At 34.6% G+C, this 16,012-nt stretch overlaps 3 protein-coding genes across 4 annotated transcripts; 1 reads left to right on the forward strand and 2 right to left on the reverse strand.

The window, feature by feature from the left end:
• Positions 1–652: 652 nt before the first annotated feature.
• LOC123006228 (pyrethroid hydrolase Ces2a) lies at positions 653–5,057 on the reverse strand. Its single transcript, XM_044400542.1, has 2 exons — positions 4,632–5,057; positions 653–2,379 (listed from the first exon to the last, which is right to left on the reverse strand). Exons 1-2 carry the CDS (start codon positions 5,011–5,013, stop codon positions 917–919), a joined length of 1,845 nt encoding a protein of 614 aa, XP_044256477.1. The 5' UTR covers positions 5,014–5,057; the 3' UTR covers positions 653–916.
• A 1,537-nt stretch (positions 5,058–6,594) lies between these two features.
• Positions 6,595–10,156, forward strand: LOC123006226 (dual serine/threonine and tyrosine protein kinase-like). 2 transcript variants are annotated; one of them, XM_044400540.1, is made up of 12 exons: positions 6,595–6,846; positions 6,903–7,075; positions 7,125–7,436; positions 7,488–7,677; positions 7,726–7,907; positions 7,961–8,189; positions 8,235–8,662; positions 8,710–9,050; positions 9,100–9,346; positions 9,395–9,644; positions 9,697–9,849; positions 10,020–10,156. In XM_044400540.1, the coding sequence occupies exons 1-12, from the start codon at positions 6,726–6,728 to the stop codon at positions 10,031–10,033; spliced, it is 2,640 nt and encodes an 879-aa protein (XP_044256475.1). In that variant the 5' UTR covers positions 6,595–6,725; the 3' UTR covers positions 10,034–10,156. The 2 variants fall into 2 exon arrangements, with proteins under 2 accessions (XP_044256475.1, XP_044256474.1); XM_044400539.1 differs by lacking the exon at positions 10,020–10,156 and having other exon boundaries at positions 9,697–9,998.
• Positions 10,157–10,195: 39 nt separating this feature from the next.
• Positions 10,196–14,952, reverse strand: LOC123006227 (membrane-associated guanylate kinase, WW and PDZ domain-containing protein 1). Its single transcript, XM_044400541.1, has 4 exons — positions 14,586–14,952; positions 13,873–14,533; positions 11,568–13,558; positions 10,196–11,523 (listed from the first exon to the last, which is right to left on the reverse strand). The coding sequence occupies exons 2-4, from the start codon at positions 14,085–14,087 to the stop codon at positions 11,348–11,350; spliced, it is 2,382 nt and encodes a 793-aa protein (XP_044256476.1). The 5' UTR covers positions 14,088–14,533; positions 14,586–14,952; the 3' UTR covers positions 10,196–11,347.
• Positions 14,953–16,012: the final 1,060 nt, after the last annotated feature.

Raw genomic sequence — 16,012 nt, forward strand, 5'->3', positions numbered from 1 at the left:
GCACACAAACCACATAAAATTCAATAAACAACACAACAAGAACAAAACAACAATTACAACAATCAGAAACACAATTCGTTTATAAATACAACACCAAGAAATACTACAATCTAATTAAATATAAAACTCTACATAAAAAAAGTCCCTAGCCACTGACATTTTTTTGTTTCCGTAAAACAAAAACAACTCAACTAAATTTAGTCCTAAATTATAAATAAACTAGAAACAGTAAGGTAAGGTACTATTTTAATCTGCACGGTTTTTGTACCAACTTTTTTGACTTACTGACCTAAGACAATACTCATATTTCGAAAATTATGTAAATTACGCAAGCAATATTATAGAAACATGATACAATTTTAATCAGCGCCATCTGTCAAGCAATTATACCATCTCAAATTTGCGTCGCAAATTAGGCACTCTGTATTATCTACAATTCAAATTTCAAACTATAAATAAAAACATATTGTGTTTTGAGTATCAATTTCATATATAATTAATAATATTATTAATTTCACAGTTACTCCAGATTTCGCTACAACGATTTATTTTTTTACGAAGGTTAGTAAATAAAAGCAAAACCACTGATGATTCATTACACTTTAATTATCATAGTAAATTAGCAAATTTTTACATCAGAAAAATACGTCCTTCATCTCCTATTATCAATTATCATTATTATAGGTACAAAATCAAAGATATGTATTTTTTCACAAGTAGTTAAAAATGTTAGAACATGAAATTTAACTACTAATGAATAGCTACTTCATCTCAAATAAATTTATTGTTTATGTTGTGATAAAATTGAGGTGCCGTAGCTACGACAGTCTAATTAAGTTAAACCACTATTTACACTGTGACAAATTATTACTATATATATCTACATACTAGGAAGTTTTCCGAAGATATGAGATTTTTACATAAGAAAGGCACAATTTAGAACGTGTAAAAGAAATAGAAAAATTTGAGAAAAGATTGGTACATTGTAGGAAGCTTGAATATGAAAAGACCCATCTGTAGCATTACAACACTGTGTTGCAATTTGCAACACTTTCGGATAGTAATTATTCCAAAACTCGAACGCTTTGTAATTCAACACTTTATTATCGCTCATATTAAACGAGCCATCTAGAATCATCAACTGTGGATTATCCTGTGTGAACGGCAACCATCTTATCGCATACAAACTCCCATTCGTGGGATCTGAACTTTTGGCAAAACTCGTCCAAAAAGTCATTATGATCTCAGAGACTCGTTTATCTCTCAATTCCCATTTAATGTTTCCGTCGAATTCTTGCCAATAGGGAACCCCCCAAACATAAATCAAGTCATACAAGTGCGGAACTGATACCCACGAGGGTATACTACTGATTGCCTTTTCGGTGACCGGTTTTAAGTCACACCGGTACACAAAAGTTGGTTGCTCTCGACTGACATAAGTTGCATGCAGAAAAGTCGAAGCTCCATGACTTCGTTCAGTGGTGAAATCACCCACGATTTTTCGCAAAGCATCGACATCTTTAATATTGTTAGTGGCGTCAGGACCGTAAAAAAACATTACTGAGTCAGTCAAATGCTCATTGTTGTAAGCACAAGAGTCCGTATTGTTATTAACAGGGATGTCACTACTGACAATTTCCGAAAGTAACTCTTGGAGGTTTTCATTTGTGATATTAGCAGTTTCAAACTCATCTATCATCGTCGTCACTGCTAAAATATCCTCATTGTTGGTATAACCCGTCAGGAATGGAACTTTATGAAACTCGCCCCGTTCAAAGTAATTCCTTGGAAGCTCGGGCAAAAAAGTACTACTGTTACTTAAACCGGCATCCAGAAGAGGTCTCCAGTTAATATTCGACGTTTGCTCAACCAAAGGCTTGCCATCAAGCTGTCTCAAACACTCAATAAGCCGACTTGTGGGCTTCCTAATACAACCCGAAAACTTCGCTAAATGATCCAACAAACTCTTATCTTCTTGCGGATTCTTGATGACAGAAGGGTTCAAAAAATTCGCACTCATCACAATCGCCTTATGGAAATATTCGCGTGATTGTGGGTTCACCATGTGTATCCCCACACTGACGCCCCCAGTTCCATACCCCATCAAACTTATATTATCTTCATTTCCACCAAAAAGTTTGATGTTTTTCTTCACCCACATCATCGCTGCTTGTTGGTCCATTAAGCCGAAGTTTCCAGGGGCTTCACCATCCATCGTGGTAAAGAAACCCATGATGCCCAACCGCCAAGCGAAGGTGACAAGGATTACGCGGTAGCGGTAGACTAAAGTGTGGGGGTTCCACATGGAGGGCGAACCCGTTGTGTAGTTGCCAGGGTGGATCCACATTATGGTGGCGTAGCCGCCAGCAGGGGGCTTGCCTACAAAAATTCAAAAAATTGAACAAATAAAATATTTTGCAAGCTGTCAAAAATCATATTTTCTATTGATGATTTGCTTACTTCATTTCCTATTAACTAGACTCATGCCTTTGAAATTAAGTTGGTAACATTGAATAATGCTCAAGCGGAAGATAAAAAAATGGCAAGACTATTATAGTGGCACAGACAGAGATAGAGTTTAGGGGGATTCACCTATGTAAAATAATTCGAGTACTCATTGGAGTATACAATGAGAGGTTGTAACGCGTGTTTTTTTTATACTATTTTTTTATTGAGCGATTTCTAAACTGAATTTGTCTTTTGACGTATGTGGTACTCAAATTGTTTAAAAATAGCTCAAATTGCATTAGTTTCCATGAAATACGTTGATTTACAACAATTTCTCCCAGAATGCAGTCAGTGATGGTAAAAATGTAGCATAAAATGTTCTAAGAAACAGTGTCCCAAAGAGCATTTTGTGTGCCACCGATACAGAAAAAAGCTCTTATGCTTTATGCACTTTCCTTTACTTATGTTTTGTGCACTATTTGTTCTTATGCTCTTTCTCTTTCTTATTATGCTTTGCGTTCTTACTTGCTCTCTCTCCCCAAAACCCCTACTCACTGCGCCACTGCCCTATTAAATTTTTATTTTGAGTCTCTACATAATTGAATATTGCTAAACTAAGACGCTCATGTTATTATATCATTCTAAACATATCGTTACTTTATTTTTTGCCATTTATGTGAATGGCTATTTAAATGTCGGAAAAATTTTAGATAGCTTTCCCAAAAAGGTATGAGAACTTAGCCTACTGCAATCTAACAAATAAGGTTTGATTTCAGTATTTAGTTTCATGATAAAGTGTGAGAAACAGAGTAATCTTGAAATGTTGTGTTGTTGTAAGATCTTATTTTAACTTTTTTTATGAAATTTAAGTCTAAGATTTGCATTTTGATATCTGTTAAATCAAAAAAAAAAAAAACTGAAAAACTTATGATTCCTTAAAAAAAAATCTTAATTAAAGTCTAAAACAAGAACGAATCAATGAATACTTTAAAAAATAAAAAAATGTAGGTATAAATAACATATATAGATGAATTGATTTTTAACTATCAATTTGAATCAATTGATTTTTAACCTTGCATTTGCACAAATGCAAACAATTTCGAATAAAGTAAGACCGCAATTAGAATCTTTCAATTTGTCGCCTGTGTAATGAAATTCTCAGAATGTAAAGCAAGTCACGCCATGTCTCAGTGGATTTAATCTTAAAGGAAAAATCGATCGATTTAAGCGAATTTAAAAAACACAATTTCTCTTCAATTCATCTCGTATTTTTCTCCACCGTTTAAAATGTGATACAATTAAGAGTAATTTTTGACGTGTAGATGGTCAACTCTGAGATCAAGACAAATTTTCGGCACGCGATTTCTACTTTAGAACTGAACTGCAAATTTGACTTTTTGATGCGTGCCAAAGCCTTTAATGAGCGAAAGACACGCTATAAACCGGCATTTAGCATTGCCCACGTCCGGTCCTGTTCGCCTATGTTTGGTTTATGTACATGCGATTTGGACAACTCTAGTAAAAGGAAATGGAAAGGAATAGATTATTATCATCTTGCAACATAACAAGACGTTATTTTACAATCGATCGAAAAATCGGAAAAAAATATTCAGTGTTAATAATAGAGCAGGATCGGACTTACAATTCTTTATTGCTAATCTAAATCAAATTATGCGACGGGATATGCTAAAACGACACGAAATATTTGAGCTACGAGTTCAAGGTTAAGAAATGTATTTTAATATAAGAAATTGAAATTATATATGTACGATTATTTTTAAGATAACACCCATGCAATCGGCTAGGGGAAATTTTGACCAACTTTGACTCAGTTAAACTTGACACAATTTTTACAATTTGACTCATCTGGGGTTTTATTAAAATAAGAATAAGTTACCAGTGCACTGCAGTCGTTTTCTGAATGGAAATTAGTTATTGATTTAAGATAACATATACCAACTACAATTTACGTCCTTATGACATGAAATGTTAAAAAGCAAAAACAATAAGCGTATTTTCTGCCTTAAAATTTGAAATTTATGGTGTCAAAGACATTAAAAAAATTTCACCACCCTCACTTAAATGTCAGTGTGTGGTGCTGCGTTATAGGTCATTTCTGTATAATATTTTAGGGCACGATAATGAATTCGAAATTTATTCCGCGATTATAGATTTCTCCTTACCGAAAGGAACAAAAACGTTGAGATACAAACAATCCTCATCTGTCGTCAAATTGGTGTACGAAGGGTAGATAAGTTGAAGAAAAGGCTTAGCCTCCTCTCGAATATCGCTCTCTGTTTGGAGACAGGCAGGCATGTAGTCAGTCAAATTGCGCACTCCTTCCCAAGAAACCGGGTTCGTGGTGTCAGGGGGCGCAAATCTGAGGTCATCTATGGGTGGTTGTGCATAGGGAATTCCGTAATATCCGATTATTTTCTGAGATCTATATCTGGAAATTTCTTTCCCCATGATGCGCCCTTGGCCAGGGATATCAACGGTGGGTGGTTCTCTTGCAGCAAAACAGGTCCAGAATGTAAACATACACAATAAATTCAAACGTGACATTTTTCCTTTTTTTCACTGCACTTAACACTTGTGTCTTTGAGAAAGCAAAGGGTAGACTGCAACCCCACCGAGCTCTGATTTAACTCCGCGCGGCATATTGCGTGATAACGCTTTCCCCCAAGTTAATAGCGATCAATTCGGAAAATTTAGCTTTATGGGTCAAAATTTCACAAAGACGTTGCACAAAGTTTACGTAGGGAAAAGTGAGTGAATTGTGCGCACCCAAAAAAAATTGCTGTAACCATGAAAGTTTAAGGTACTTTTTTGTGTCTTTGACCAACGATAGTTTTATACCCCTGAGAAAAATGTAAGGTAAGATACCAGGAACATAGAGAAAATGTTAAAAAATTCTAACTGTAAAAATTTCGAAGTTATGAGAGTTTAAATTTTGCACTTTAACTCTGTTTATTTCTGTTGGAAAAATAATTTTTCAAGTTTTTTTTTGCTACAGGCTATTAGAAAAGGAAACAAGGAAGCTGTATCCTAAATTGTAATTCTATTTAATGTAAATTATGGCTTTTATTAGCAAAATTATATCTTTACTAAATAATTATAAAAAAAAACTTATACAAGATCATCAATATCACTAAAGGGTAAATGTCAAAATTTTTTGATTGATAGATTTTTGATTCATTTTTTCCATATTCCTAGTATCTTATCTTACTTGAAATTTTTCTCTGGGGCATTTTGTATGTTAGCCAAAAATCCGATTTAAGAAAAAAATTATATGCATCACCTATTTTCATAATATACAAATAAAAGCTTAAGCTAAGTGCATTGCGTTGCGTAATAATGCGTGAAGTAGACTAATGCAAAATGCTGTAGTATAGAAAAAAAAACATAATTTAGTTTTCTAGTGAGACTTTTGAAGGTGTAGACATCTACCTACACACTACTATAATATATAAAACTACATGACAGCAAAAAAAATGTTCAAAAAGATTTAAGAAAAGCTACAAAAAAGCGTGCATGATTATCCACTTGTGCACAGCAATAATCCTACTCTCCCCTAATTTCAATTTTTGCCGATTTTTTCAATGTTTTGGTCTCCAAAACATTAAAAAAATATTTTTAAAATCTCCGATGTGCCAACAAAAAGTATAATGGGAAAGGTTTAATAAAAAACCGTCAAAATGTATTTATAATAATTAATATCTATTAAATGCTAAATTCAAACTCAATGAAAAGTACCTAAAGTTTTAGGTAAAAACACATTTAAACTTATTCGATTAAAAAAAAAAGAACTTGAATTGATAATTCAGAATTAGGGCTGAGAAACGTTAAAAAAGCTATATATTTTCAAACCAACTTGTAGATCATTTTATATTTTAACTGATCACCGCGTGTTTTTATGAAACTCTTTAAATTTGTTGATTATAGTTTATTTAAAACTTAAAAATAATTAAAACTATCTATAATTTAAAAAAGTTAAGAATTGAATTAGAAAATAAACAATAAAGTAAAAATAAGAGATAGTTGCATTCTGCAACCAGTTATACAAAGATAAAATAAACACGACGTTTGGTTCCCTGAATGCATCAACAAAACTGCCGGTAGTCAGTCGTCATCATCATATGTCATACGTTTTGACATTTTGTTTTGACAAGTTTATGTATGGTTTAATTGTAAAAGTCCGATTTTAATATTAGGCATGACAGATTAACGAATCAGTATTTTATTAATTCAAACATCAATGATTTAAGTGCGCAAAAATGTTGATAGCCATACCAAAGGAATTTAGGAAATACTCGAAAAATTGTCAAAGTCTAAGAAGGATATTAAGGGATACATGCTGTGCTTTAGATGATATTAGTAGTAATTTGCAATTAGGAAGTAAGTTCTTTACTTTAGTTTTAGTTTTTTTTAATTGTTGTTTTTTGACATTGTAGAAGAAATCAAAGAGGATTTGCTAAATCAAGATGTGATTGATAAGCTGCATAATAAACTTGATACAGTCCCAACTCTTATGGTTTTTGGGCAAAACTGTCACGCCAAAGCTTTATTTGTGAATAATTTGTTGGATCAGATCATTTTGCCGCTATTTAGTAGCCAGTGGCGTTATGTAAGTTGTTTTATTAACGGTAAAAATTGTTATTTGGGTAAATTGCTAGATTACTTTTAAATATGGACATTCAAAGAATATTCGTTTAACTTGGGGTGATGAATACGAAATTGTGGAAAAGTTGAAAGCACATGAAAAACCCTGGGTTACAATACCTGAAGAAGACTTGCAAAGAATTGGTGATGATTTATGTGCGTCTTTAGAGGTTGAGATTTGTCACACTTTACTCAAAGATAATGCCAATATTATGGTCCCACCAGACTGTCAACCAGATCATGTTCACGAAATTCTAAATAAACACATGAAAAATGTTCTACCTGTGATAATATATGCTGTGTCTGAGGATGTTCTCAGTGATTCTGTATTTATACAATTTTTATGTTTTTGCTTACCCTAAAGTGATAAATTGTAGAATATTCAAGAAATTCGTAAGTTCAAGGAACTCTACAATTTACCATTTTTGTTTGTCAGCGTTTCTAACATTGGACCTTCACAAAGCACTGAATCTTTAACAGAGTCTGAACAACATCTCCTGGAATGCAATGGGGGACAAAAGACTTTGAGTAAAATGCAAAACTTGAGAGATCAGCTAGTACGATTAGGTACGAAAAAATAAGATTTTTTGTGAGAATACTCAAATTTTTTTATAGGCTATTTAAATGACTCCGACAACTTAAAGACTGAAGAACTCATGAAACGGAAATCATATTGTCTGGATTGTTCATTGTACAATACTCTTATCTATGATACACAAATGAACGAGGAGTTAATAGTGTTTATTCATGAGGTTTTAAAATCGAGTATTTTAAAAATGGCTGCCTTACTTAGTGAGGTATTCAATTTTTTTCCGTGTTTTACATTTAATTCAACTAATTTTAAATCTAGATTCATAGTCAATGTTTACGACGTTTCATTCTGTCCGCGTTTGACATGGCTCGTGAAATTCAGATAACTCCAAAACGCATATTGTATGCCCAAGATATCGAATTGAAACTTTACAAAAAACTGATGAAAATCGCAGGGGAACAACAAGAAGAAATCACGGGAATAATCCAGCGAACATTGCAGGAAATGAAAACAAATGTCAGTGACGTTTTGGAAGGATACAACAAAAGTAAAAACACTTCAATTTTTCTACTCGTTTGACACACGTTTTCAGATGATGATCATCAGTCTACAAAAATGGCAACAATGGAAATCCAACAGTTGGTTCTGAGGAGACTCCGAAATTCGGTCGCGACTCAAATCGTCCAATCAGTTGGTTGTTTGCAGGAAAGCTTTACAGGGACTTTACAGCGCTGTTTGGAAAGTCTCGAGAAAAACTGCCACGATTTAGAGGGAAATCTCTCAGCTTCTGACGCCGTTAAACAGATTTTGAGCGCCGCTTATAACATAGATCTGAAGTCATCAACGTCGTTTTCTGTAGTTCACACATTCATGGATCGTTTGCGAACTCTCTTATCGAATTTTATCCTGCCATGGTCATCGTCACAAGTTCAATGCAACGTTCAATGGCAACTCCAGGTTGTGACAAACATGATTGACTCGTTAAGCGCCTCCAAGTTGGCCAAGACGATTTCAACTCAGGTAAGATGTTTAATTTTTTGCAGTTTTTTTCTTATTAATTGTTTCAGTTCCAAGAGCACGTGAAATTATCCCATGAGGCGTTTCAAAGCGCCATGCGTTCCCTGGAAAACCAACTGTCGGGCCAATTGGAACAGACTGAGGAACAAAGAATTTTGATTCGTAAAAGACACGCTCCCAGATTCGCGCGTCTAGCATTAGAAAGTACGTCTTTGTGTGATTTGGTAGTTTGGGGTATGCCTAAACAAATAAGGGAGATTGGAAGGGGTCAATATGGGGTTGTTTCATCTTGCGAACCTTGGGCCGGCATAGACCCTTGTGCCTTTAAATCGGTTGTTCCTCCTGATGATAGGCATTGGAATGATCTCGCCATGGAGTTTTACTACACCAGGTACGAAGTACCGCCTTCTTGCAGTGGTAAATTCAAGTTTGTTTTGTAGAACCATATCGGAACATCCTCGAATTGTTAAATTGAGAGGTTCTGTGATTGATTACACTTACGGAGGTGGTAGTTCTCCTGCTGTTCTCCTTATAATGGAGAGGATGACTAGAGACTTACACTGTGGGCTACGTAATGGTTTATCCTGGGTGGTACGGCTGAGGATTGCAATCGATGTGGTTGAAGGAATCCGATATTTGCACTCTCAAGGTCTCGTACATAGAGATATCAAACTGAAAAATGTTCTTGTAAGTCGGTCAATGTGTGGTTACTTCTTGTAATGATGTTTCATGTAGCTTGATAGTGAAGATCGTGCGAAGTTGACTGATTTCGGTTTTTGTATCCCTGAAGCTATGATGTCGGGAAGTGTTGTGGGAACGCCCGTACATATGGCCCCCGAATTGTTATCCGGCCGTTATGATTCCAGTGTTGACGTTTATGCTTTTGGAATATTATTTTGGTACATATGTGCAGGTCAAGTGAAGTTGCCTAATCATTTTGATCAGTTTCAAAATAAAGAACAACTTTGGAACAGTGTCCGGAAAGGTATAACAATGAGGGCGGTTTAAAGTGACAGTTTTGATTTTGCTTTTTGTAGGGATTCGGCCTGAATGTTTAGCACACTTTAATCAAGCGTGTTGGAATCTCATGGAACAGTGTTGGTCCGCTGAACCTGGCGACAGACCATTGCTTGGATATGTGCAGCCGCAACTCGAAACTATTTATAATAATGCTAAATCTGAATCTTCAGGCAAGTTAACCAGTTGTAGTTATAGCCCTCCATATCAGCAAACTGTTACAAATATTCAAGAAGATTACTATTATAACTATATTAATAATTTTAGAGAGTACTAAATGTTATTATTTTTTTCATTTCTGTTATTTTTATACTTGGTTTTTGACTTTCGTTCATTATTTCAGATTCCTACTCATGAAGAGGATATTTGAAATGAGATTACTTTTATCAAATTAATGAACTTACTGTATATATGTCTGTTTTTTGTAACTTATTTGTATTGCATATATTTTTTTACATAAAATTCAGTTAACTGCTTCGATTTCGTTGTTTTATTTGGCAGAAATAAAGAGAAACAAAAAAATCGTAACGAATATATTTTGTAAATAATATACAACTTTTTACACATAATCAGTCTAGTAAAAAATTTCAAATGCTCTGGCCGGAATGAATTTTATTAATAACACCTGTTTCACCACCAAGGAACGACTTTACAGACTCAAGATACATGATTAATTAACGGCAAGTTACAATTAAAGGCACAATACGTAAATTCATAATATTCCTAAATATAAAATAAACTAATTAACATATTGTGTATCACATAATCATATAATTATACAGTGCGACGCAAAGTTTTTATACTATAATTAGTAGTATAAAAACTTTGCATGTTAAGATTCTAGCAAGTGAAATAAAATTAGTAATAGAATTTTATGGCCTACTGAGCTACAGAATTTTTGATTATATAGTACTTTGATTGGCTTAATAGAACTACGAGATCACTTGTGGACAAATTGTAGACAACTGACCTCACTAAGATTCGAAATGTAGTCATTATAAAACAAAATGACAAAATTCGGTATATATTTATAATATAATCAGGCAATCCGCACAATTGTATGTTTCTACGCTCGCGTATACTCCAAACAGACTATATTTATAGTATTTGGTTAGACTATATTGCAATATTTTATAATAACTTAATCTAAGTAATAATTATATGGAGGTAACATAAAATTAAAGTATTATAAAACAAAGAATAAAAAATATACAATAAATAATGTAGCAAAGACAAGGTTGAAAGGTAACAAAATACTATTGACGATTCTTACATGTTAAGATCCAGTGAGATTACATAACCTACATTACCTCTAATGAGCTATTAATTTTAAAAATACGTTAACAATAAAACTGTTTTTGAGCAAAATGCTTCAATTGATTTAGAGCCGACAAACCACCACTTTGGTTTTTATTAAAAAATAAATAATTTTAAAATAAAACAAAAAATCAGTCATTTGAAATATTCGTGTCAAAGTAAAACGAAACACAAGAATTTCTAGTTCCATCAAGGCAGTGCGATTCAAACCAATATCACAAATCTTTAATACAATTTGGTATAAGGCAACGATAAATTTTTATATATATTCGATTCGTTAACATTTTAAATCCAAAACACTTTACTTAAGAACTTTTTTGATTTCGCGAAAAAACTCGATTTACCATTAACATATCAAAGATCGAAACTGGGTGCAATAGTGAGAGTAACAGACAAACCTGACTCTTTTATGAGATTAACAATATCACCATGACTCATGTGCATAATTGCAATGTGATTGACTGCCACAATATGGTCTCCAACACGCAGCCGACCGCATTTCTCTGCCGGGCTATCCTCGATCAACCGGCCTGAAACAACCAATCAGCTTCATTCTGACAAATTCACCACTCACCGATGGTCGACCCTTGCTTGTTGGCTGACGAAATTATAACAAAACCGAAACCTTCATTCTCGTTCCGTTGCACAGTCACGTCGTAATTCCCCTCCGAATGTGGGGGAGGCATTACGGATAAGTGCGAAGCAGGGGGCGGTGGAGGGTTTTCGTGGGGCCAATTGACGCCCATAGGGTACGGGGCCATGACGGGTTGTGGAGGGTAGACTCGCCTCCGGACGACTAAGGTGACCTGACCTCGAGCAGCAGCAGCGTTCATTAAGCGAACTACTTGGCGATGCGAAGCTTTCAAGACTGAGTAGCCGTCAACACTGACTATTTCATCCCCTGAACGTATTCGACCATCCATATCGGCTGCTCCTCCTGCTACTATATGGCCTACTGCTACTTGGGACTTGTCCTCGATTCCTCCAACGATTCTAAAACCAAAACCGGTCTCTTGTCGGTGTAAAACCACAGTAGTGGTGACATATTCAGTGTTTCGTGGTATGTACTGCCAATAATCCATTCCGACATTTTTCTTAAGGTTGTTATGGTCGTAACTGTCGCAGTTTTCGATAGGTGGTCGCGGATTTGTACAGTTGTAACAAGTGCAGTCGTATTGGTGCATCATTAACATACCCCAGGTGTATTTCGGGTCGACAACCGGTGGGGGGTACTCATAAGAAGGCTTGTTAGGTCCGTTTTCTGATATGTCTAGATCATCTTCTTCTTCAGGGTTATCGATAAGTGATAATCTTAATCGAGAGCGGTCAGCACTAAAATTATCGTAGAGTTCATTGTTTGAATTCGAGTTAAGGTCTTTAACTGGTGTTTTTGAAAGGCTTCGTGTGTCAACTAGAGGAGTCTTTGGACGACTTGGTAAAACTTCACGTGGTTGAGTACTGTATATGTCAGCTGTTGGTGTTTTGCTACGATAAGCATTATTGATATCTTTACCGCCAAATCTATTGTCTAATTTACGTAACTTATTTCTAATATTTGGTGTTTTGTTTGTGCACCCTCTTTGAACACAAATAGTTGCTTCGCTATTATAAGGGCAATTTTTTAAAACTTGCACAACTTCATCATGTGACATATTTATCAGAGAAATGTCATTTATTTCTAACAAAATATCACCTTCCATCAAATTCTTGCATCGTTGCCTATCAAGTATCTGTTTAACTCTTTGACCACAAGCACTATCAGCTATTGTGAACCCAAATCCAAGATTGCCTTTCACTATACGAACTCTGACTTCAACTTTACCCATGGTACAGTTTCCGATTCCTTTAATTAAATCATCGATATCATCTGAAGGCTCAAGTGTATTATCTTCCTCTCGCGACACATCATCTCCGTCTAAGAAATTATAATTCGTATCTAAAAGTCTCTTATCAGCCGAGACTTGTTGTAAATGTGAGTCCACAGCGATCGTAGTAACAACTTCAGTATTGGGGTCATTAGGGTCAAAAGGAAGAGGATACCCGCGACAAACTTCAAGCGAGACAGTCGAACCGACATTAATCGATTGAAATAATCGAACAATTTGAATATGAGTGTACCCCAAAACACAAGTATCATTAACATAGACAATAACGTCTCCCGTTTGAAGCTTCCCGTCCAGCCAAGCCGGTCCTTTAGGGACAACAGATTTAATCTGTAAAAACTCATCAACGCCGTCATCGCCACCGACAATCGTAAAACCTAAACCTCTAGAAGACTTAACAAGTGACGTGCGAAATCGTTGCCCGCATAACTCTGCAGGATCTTTCGTGAACGATGTACGACTCGCACGAGCGGAAGCTTGAGATGCCGCTCGTTTAGCTTGTATCACAGGATTTTCATACTGAGTTCGTCTATTTACGTGATCTATGAAGTATGTACCATAATTCGGGTCGCTTATTTTTTCCCAACCGTAAGGTAATTCGTCATCTAAACAGTCTTCGAGGGATTTCTTCTGGAATTTTGACAAGCGTGGGTCCAGCCAATGCGACGTGCCAGTTGAATGGCTAAGAAAAACACCGACTTCATTAGCAATTAATATGAAACGAAAAAAACATACAAATTAAAACAAAGTTGAATGGTTAACGGACCAGTTCACATCATTTCAATTTTTAATGTGTAGGTCTGTACACCTAACGACACAATCATAATAATTAAATTCGCCAAACTTGTCACTCACAATTAGTGTAGTTGATACATTTTACAGTTTATTAAAATGATATTTGTTTAGTAACTTTTACTTATGACACAATTTTCTAATTAACTGGGTCAAAAATGGATTAGAGGTGTTCTGGTGTTTGTAAACAAGGGTGTAACTTACTCAATGAAGTAAACTTCTCCACTTTCAGTGTATGCCTTTTCCCACTTTGGTGGCAGGGGTCCTAGGGAGTCGTTGTCTTCATTATCATTGTTTTGATTAAAATTATCCTTATCTTCTTCGTAATAATTCGAAGTTTCTGCATGTACGCTGTTAGTGTCCGTTTCTACCTTCAATGGTTGGGAAAGAGGTGTTTGGTCACTGTTATTGTGACTCATCTTGAACGAGTTCTCACATGAATTATTTTTTAATACTTCCTAGGGCACAGCGATCGTTGCCTCCTTCCTTCAAGCAACATTATTTTCGTCATGGAAATGGGAAACACACTGAGATAAATTGTTTCCACTTCATTTATAGCTCAACATAAATATTTATTGCAGGTTAAGTGCGTCCTCCCACAGTTGGGGCCATTATTATTGTCAATTCACGTAAACAAACTAGTACTTCACATATCTTACTTAATTTTCTTCACTTTTATCGGAAAAACTGGCAAACCCAAACGAAGAATTTCCTCGTTTCGTTACTTCACTGTTTTTTTAACACTGACTAGTGGCTAAAGCTACGCACATGTTTCTTCCGTTGACCACAGCGCCGGCACTTTAGACACGTCACAAGAAACGGTATTTGAAAATAAAGCGCGGAGCAAGTATCGACTATTTTCTATCTAGAAACCACAACACAAGCCATTAATTATACATCAATAAAATAAAACCTACCTTGTCTCTAATTGAAATGTAAATACCAAATTATGCGCATCAGTATTTTTAGAAAAGAAAGCGGCACGAATCGGAAATTTAGAAGAAAGTGAGCGGCTGATATACTCGTACTATCGTTAAATACCTACTCAATTTAAATTTGTTTCAATTTCGGCTAGCTTTGTTGTACGTCGAATCTACATATTTGACCACTAATCCATTTTAAACAGTTTACTGAATTACTTTAGAAGCAATATTGACTTGTATGTATTGCTTTGAAATCTAAACGAACTCATCAAATTATATTAAAATAATTATCACTGGACAAAATGTGTGATAATGCATAAAACAACTGTTGTCTACAAGCTTAATTACAATTTCTATCTTGCCATTTTATCAGAATTGTGCCAAGTCTTTTAAAAATTACTATGTTTAATTTACAGTAAAATTTTAAATTGATTCTGCACAATGATTCTATTAATAAATACTTTTATACTTATCTGCATTTAACAAATATGTTCATTAGGTACTTTTAGAGTAATTAATTTTTTTATAACCATTTGCCTTCGGTCAGGGTCATGTTAACATACGAACCTATAGACTTAAATGCTCATATTTTTTTTCAGAATGAGAAATTTGACATAAAACCCTATTTGAAAACAAGCTGCATTTCGTGGTCCAGATTACATAGATGATGAATGATGATTACAAGTACAAAATAAATATTTCTAATATGTTGACAGATTGATGACAGAAAATTAAAATAGTATATTAAAAAACAAGTGTTACAAACATACAACACGATTCACGCAGTGGCGAGTGTTACAAATGCACAAAGAGAGATTGTAACACGCTTTTTTATACTTTTTTTTTTCTATTGAGGGCTTTATTTATTATTATATTTGACAGTTAAAATTTTTGACATTTGACAAATGCGGTATCCAAATTGCGCGAATTGTATTAGTTTTGGTGAAATACGTTGAACTGCAACAATTTCTCATTTAAAAACGACAGTCTATGGCCAGTGATGGCATAAAATGTCGCCAAAATTGCATCTTATGCAACTGTTTTCGCAAAATTCTCATTGTGACACCGAAATAAAAAACAGTTGAAAAAGTCTATTTAAAAAAAATAATTTGAATAATCCAAACTTATGGGTGGCAAATTTCAGGATGCATTTTTAGTAAATGATTGTTTATAAATTCTAATGTTTAGAGAAAATTAACACCTTTTTAATTGTTGTAGAAATATTATGCCCAAACTACAATTTTTGATAATATTTATTCTTAAGATTAATGAGTGGGTGTTTTTTAATGTAGGCAATTTTCGTGTTCAAATATAATTAACACTGTTCCCTTTGGAAGCAGGGTCGTAAAATTAGTTCCAAAAGGGCCGAGTCAGCCGTGGGTGTAGGGGTTTGTGATTGTGTACTTAGCGTTTAAGTATAT

This window comes from Tribolium madens, unplaced genomic scaffold (assembly GCF_015345945.1).
Source record: "Tribolium madens isolate multiple individuals breed KSU strain unplaced genomic scaffold, Tmad_KSU_1.1 Scaffold_2;HRSCAF=44;Tcas5.2_LGX, whole genome shotgun sequence".
NCBI classification, from domain to species: domain Eukaryota; kingdom Metazoa; phylum Arthropoda; class Insecta; order Coleoptera; family Tenebrionidae; genus Tribolium; species Tribolium madens.

Coding starts and splice junctions, on each gene's coding strand:
- LOC123006228 (XM_044400542.1), bottom strand. CDS start 5,013: ATGTCACGTTTGAATTTATTGTGTATGTTTACATTCTGGACCTGTTTT. Junction 2,380..4,631: donor CAACGTTTTTGTTCCTTTCG/GTAAGGAGAAAT, acceptor GAATTTTTGTAG/GCAAGCCCCCTGCTGGCGGC.
- LOC123006226 (XM_044400539.1), top strand. CDS start 6,726: ATGTTGATAGCCATACCAAAGGAATTTAGGAAATACTCGAAAAATTGT. Junction 7,076..7,124: donor TTAGTAGCCAGTGGCGTTAT/GTAAGTTGTTTT, acceptor GTAAATTGCTAG/ATTACTTTTAAATATGGACA. Junction 7,678..7,725: donor AGATCAGCTAGTACGATTAG/GTACGAAAAAAT, acceptor ATTTTTTTATAG/GCTATTTAAATGACTCCGAC.
- LOC123006227 (XM_044400541.1), bottom strand. CDS start 14,087: ATGAGTCACAATAACAGTGACCAAACACCTCTTTCCCAACCATTGAAG. Junction 13,559..13,872: donor GGAGAAGTTTACTTCATTGA/GTAAGTTACACC, acceptor TGTTTTTCTTAG/CCATTCAACTGGCACGTCGC. Junction 11,524..11,567: donor CAAGCAAGGGTCGACCATCG/GTGAGTGGTGAA, acceptor TGGTTGTTTCAG/GCCGGTTGATCGAGGATAGC.